The 4937-nt window shown below is 46.1% G+C and overlaps 1 protein-coding gene across 1 annotated transcript in view; it reads right to left on the bottom strand.

Annotated features, from left to right (window-relative positions):
• The window catches only part of LOC106536558 (E3 ubiquitin-protein ligase UBR2), a gene marked incomplete at both ends in the record, with an annotated part of 13770 nt that overhangs the window by 5384 nt on the left and 3449 nt on the right, over nucleotides 1-4937 (bottom strand). Inside the window, 3 exon segments of the mRNA XM_014033861.1 lie at nucleotides 3122-3230; nucleotides 3944-4077; nucleotides 4166-4253. Coding sequence (XP_013889315.1) covers nucleotides 3122-3230; nucleotides 3944-4077; nucleotides 4166-4253 — 331 coding nt within the window.

Below are 4937 nucleotides of genomic sequence, written 5' to 3'. Positions count from 1 at the left end.
TTACTGAGCTGCAGGACTAGTTTTCCCCCTTTCTTTCACATCATGTCTCCTGCCTGGATCTGTTATTATTTCACTCTGAAGAATTGAGGAGTGTCACAGGTGAGCTCTTTCAACTGCTTTTTACAACGCGGTCTCATTTCCGGACTCAATAATTTTGCCAATATTTCAGTTAAAATACATAAGTAAAAATATTTATCTGAGTATAATACTACCCCCCAACTTTATGGATGATTTTATGGATTAAATTTTACGTATTATACTTGAATAAATACGGTAGTTTTGTCTTTTTTGGCTGTGTGGGCCATGCTCACAGGGCTTAAAGTTCTCTTGCACCATGACAGATTTCAGTCCTTTGAACTTGGCCAGGACAGAATTTCCTCATCTTAAAAATGAGGAAAAAGAAAATCTCTGGTTGCTTTCTGTTGGTCTTGTTAAAGCCCCCTAATCTGACAACAAGATGGAATGGACGCTGCTTTCAACAAATCAGTTTTATCCAGTCAGAGCAGAACAGGGTGGGTCTTTCTGATGTCGGTGAGGCCAGAAGCAGCCGTCTGCAGGATAGGCAGTGGTCAGTGCTACAGCTCCTGTCCTGAGATATGCTGTTTCAGTTCCATTTCATCCCTACTGACCACCAGAGGGCAGTGCTGAAAGCACTGAATGTTCTCTTCACACGTGCTGTTCCAGTAAATAACAGTAAAAAGTCACAGCTGTGACTCGTCGGATCATTACCTTGAACATCCAAGCTCTGCTCTTTTTTCTTCTCGTGTGCTGTTCGCATCTTTGCTCGGCATTAGCCTTCACAAAGTTTTGATCACTTCACTGTGGCAGGATGTCTGATCGAGGGGCAAAGTTCACCCTCCTGGGCTGTGACGGCTGAATCTTCAGAGAGGTCTGTGCTGTTTGCTGGTGAAGAGCCATCTGTCTCTTTTAACTGGTGAAGGTGGTGTTTTTTCACACCCTCTCCCAGTTTCAACAAGACTTCTTGTTTTGAGCTGTTGGAGTTCTGGTTCTTCAAATTAATTCGCTGTGTTTGTGACGGCTGCTTTAGCGCCCCTGTTCTCCAACTCAGCCTGATTAATTTCTGCCTTATTCAAGCCCTAACCAGCCTGTAAAAAGATAGCTAAAAATCTTTTTTTCCAGGCTGGTTAGGGATGTTTTGACCAAGCCATATTGTTACACATCCTTTCACATGTATGACGTTCAAATTTCGTGCAGCTAGCTCTTTCTTTTCTCAAGTTTTGACTAAAATTAATCTTAAAAAACATGTTGCTTTCTGCTCGACTCCATCAAGCTACTCCCTGCTACCTCCAGCCTCCTCAAACCCCACCGACAATCTGACCAATCACAACTTAGGTCGTCTCCGCCCACAGGACAACATGGTCTGCAGAGACCTCCTTCTCAGATGCCAGGGTGCACAGGCATCACAAACTCAAAGCAACACGGTCGTGTCTTGGTGCCCTGTCTCCATGGAGAGACAGGATTTATCTGTCCAACGGTGTCCCTGTGGGGATGGTAGTGTGCCTCAGAGAGGTAGTCCACAGCATGGGGCACCGTGTGGTAACACAGAGCAGTTCAGGGTTGCTGGAGCCAAAGGGTCACTGCAAACACACAAATGTGCTGGAGCTGTGCGCTGTACATTTGGCTCTAAGGCATTTTCTCCCCCACTTGGAGGGAAGGCACCTCTGTGGTCTATCACATCAATCACCAAGGCAGCACCAGGTCAGCGCAGCTTCTGAAGGTGTCCAGGAACCTGGGATGGGCCTATTCTCACCTGTCCACCCTGCAGGCAGTGTATTTGCCAGGACAGTACAACCAGATCGCAGACTCTCTCTCTCACTGGGAGAGTGGTCTCTTCACAGTGACATAGTGCACATAATCTGGGACCTCTTTGGTCAGACAGAGGTAGATCTTTTTGCCACACAGCAGTCGACACATTGTCCCTGGGGTTCGCCCTCACAGGGGCATGAGGTGCACTGGGTCAGGATGCATTGGCTCATACTTGGCCAAGGGTCCTGCTCTACGCTTTTCTGCTGCTTCCAATGATTTGGCCCACTCTTCAGAGAGTTCTTAAGGAGTGCCACAGGTTATTGCTGGTGGCTCTGTACTGGCCAGCGTGGCTGTGATTCCCACTTCTAGGCTGTGCTGCAGTATCCCATGGTGTCTTCTGACCAGGAGGGACCTGCTGTCTCAGGTGGAGGGACAGAAACAGCATGTGAATCCTCAGTGTCTCCAGCTGTGCGAGTGGCTGCTGGAGGGCTTGGGCTGCAACTAACTGGGTACTCTGACTCTGTCAGATGCACCATTTTAAGTGCCAGGGCACCGCCTACTCTCCAACAGTATGAGAACAGGTGGCATCTGTTCTCCCAGTGGTGCTCCACCCATATTGAGGATCAGTTTCCTGTCCAGTAAGTGTGATCCTGGAGTTTCTCCGGTCTCTCCTTGATAAGACTATCCCTTACCACTCAAGGTGTGTGTGGTAGCAACATGGTGTGGCCATGCTGGCATTGATGGCTGTGCAGTGGCGAGCCTTAGTTTCTCTTTTCCTGCGTGGTGCTTGCAGGCTGTGCCCACCAGCAATGCCTCAGGCCCCAGTTTGGGACTTGCCCTTGGTGCTGGAAGCCCTCTTCCGTCCATTTGAACTTCTTGTGCAAGCTGGTCTTAAGTAGCTGTAATGTAAGACTGCTTTCCTGTTAGCTGTTGGTTCATCTAGAGTTGGTGAGCTGCATGCTCTTTCTGTCAGTCCCTCATACCTCAGACGGGAACAGAATGACTCTGGTGTTACTGTGTGGACAAACTGCATTTCTGCAGTACTCTATATTATATCTATTAAATGTCAAACATAATTCTTTCTGCGTTATTTTATATTTTATTACTGTATGTGGTTTGTGATTTTCACTCCAGAACTATTTTATCCAGAACAAACACAGTAGACGACACAGTTTGTAGATCAGACTCAAGAATGCCGGCCTGACTCAAAGAGCACAAAAATTATTTACTTTTATTTTAAACAAAAACTACACACTGTTGTGTTAAAACCGTTTGTGTGTGTTGCCTGTAATTTTCTACATTTATGACCTGTGATTAGGTAGGTGTGTTACTTGTGATGGTACAGGTGTATTACCTGTGAATGAGCGGCTCCAGGAGTGTGTGGTGGCTCTGAAACAGCAGCAGCAGGTTGGAGGGCAGACTGAGGTAGCTGCACAACGCCTCCCACTGATTAGGACCTGCAACTACAACAAAATACACACACAAAAACCATTTCAGTCATTACAATTTGGAGTCAGGAAACTGTATGGAAACAACTGGTTTATTATAATATGTAGATATATATTTATAAAAATGGATTGAATTATTTGGAGGGCTTCAAAACATTTTAAGTTTAATACGGCCTAAGTTGAGTTTGGGTATACAATTACAATCAAAAGTATTCATTCCTAAAGATTAAAAAGTACTGATGGATTTGTTTTGGGTCCATTAATTGGCATATTTTCCTACAAAAAAGCAGTAAATTGTATCTCTTCTACTGATATGTTTTGAAATGACAGGTCTAGAGACTTGTGTTTTATTATATTGTTTACCATATTTCACTTGTACTTTGTAAATATTATATTTTTATTTTGTGCTTCTATTGTATGCCGTTAGTATTTTGAATGGTTCTTATATTAATAATTCCATTGTTTTGTTGACTAATGTTAACCAGCATATAACAATAACCAACCCTGAATCCTGAGTGGGGAAAACTGACATTTAAATTTTAGTAAGACCCTAAGGTCACAAATGGGCACCAATATTAAGACTTATGTACTACAATGTTATGTTTTTGAACGATTGGGGTGGGAAGGGCAAATGTTGAGTGGGGCATGCATTTGAAGGGCTTGGATCCTTGTCACAACTGCTTTCAGTTCTAGTTGTTGTTGTTGTTGTTGTTGTTGTTGTTGTTTACCCAGAAGGTCAGCAGGAGGCGCCGTCGAATTCAGGTAGTGGAAGAAGAGAGCAGCTGTTCTGAGGAATGGCAGGACGCCAGCTTTGACAGAACTCCAGAGCTGCCACCACCCAGACGACACTTCAGGTAACACACTGATCAACACAAACACAAAACACTTAGTTAACAACACAAATAACATTTATCTACCAACACACATCTGGTCTGATCCACAGAACAAACCTGCCCAGGTGTTTCCTCAGGGTGCTGTAGAGCTGACAGATGAGCTCCTCCTCTGGTGCTTCACTGTCCTGATCCATGCACAGCTCATCTAGAGACACACAGGTGAGAGACAGACAGGAGAGAGACGGACAGGTGAGAGACACACAGGTGAGAGACAGACAGGTAAGAGACAGACAGGTGAGAGACAGACAGGTGAGAGACAGACAGGTGAGAGACAGACAGGTGAGAGACAGACAGGTGAGAGACAGACAGGTGAGAGACACACAGGTGAGAGACAGACAGGTGAGAGACACACAGGTGAGAGACACACAGGTAAGAGACACACAGGTGAGAGACGGACAGGTGAGAGACGGACAGGTAAGAGACGGACAGGTGAGAGACGGACAGGTGAGAGACAGACAGGTGAGAGACAGACAGGTGAGAGACGGACAGGTGAGAGACGGACAGGTGAGAGATGGACAGGTGAGAGACGGACAGGTGAGAGACAGACAGGTGAGAGACAGACAGGTGAGAGACAGACAGGTGAGAGACACACAGGTGAGAGACGGACAGGTGAGAGAAGGACAGGTGAGAGAAGGACAGGTGAGAGAAGGACAGGTAAGAGACACACAGGTGAGAGACACACAGGTGAGAGACGGACAGGTGAGAGACGGACAGGTGAGAGACACACAGGTGAGAGACGGACAGGTGAGAGACGGACAGGTGAGAGACGGACAGGTGAGAGACACACAGGTGAGAGACGGACAGGTGAGAGACGGACAGGTGAGAGACA

Source organism: Austrofundulus limnaeus, unplaced genomic scaffold, assembly GCF_001266775.1.
Source record: "Austrofundulus limnaeus strain Quisiro unplaced genomic scaffold, Austrofundulus_limnaeus-1.0 Scaffold1875, whole genome shotgun sequence".
In the NCBI taxonomy this organism is placed as follows: domain Eukaryota; kingdom Metazoa; phylum Chordata; class Actinopteri; order Cyprinodontiformes; family Rivulidae; genus Austrofundulus; species Austrofundulus limnaeus.
This window is presented reverse-complemented; position numbering and strand designations above follow the sequence as displayed.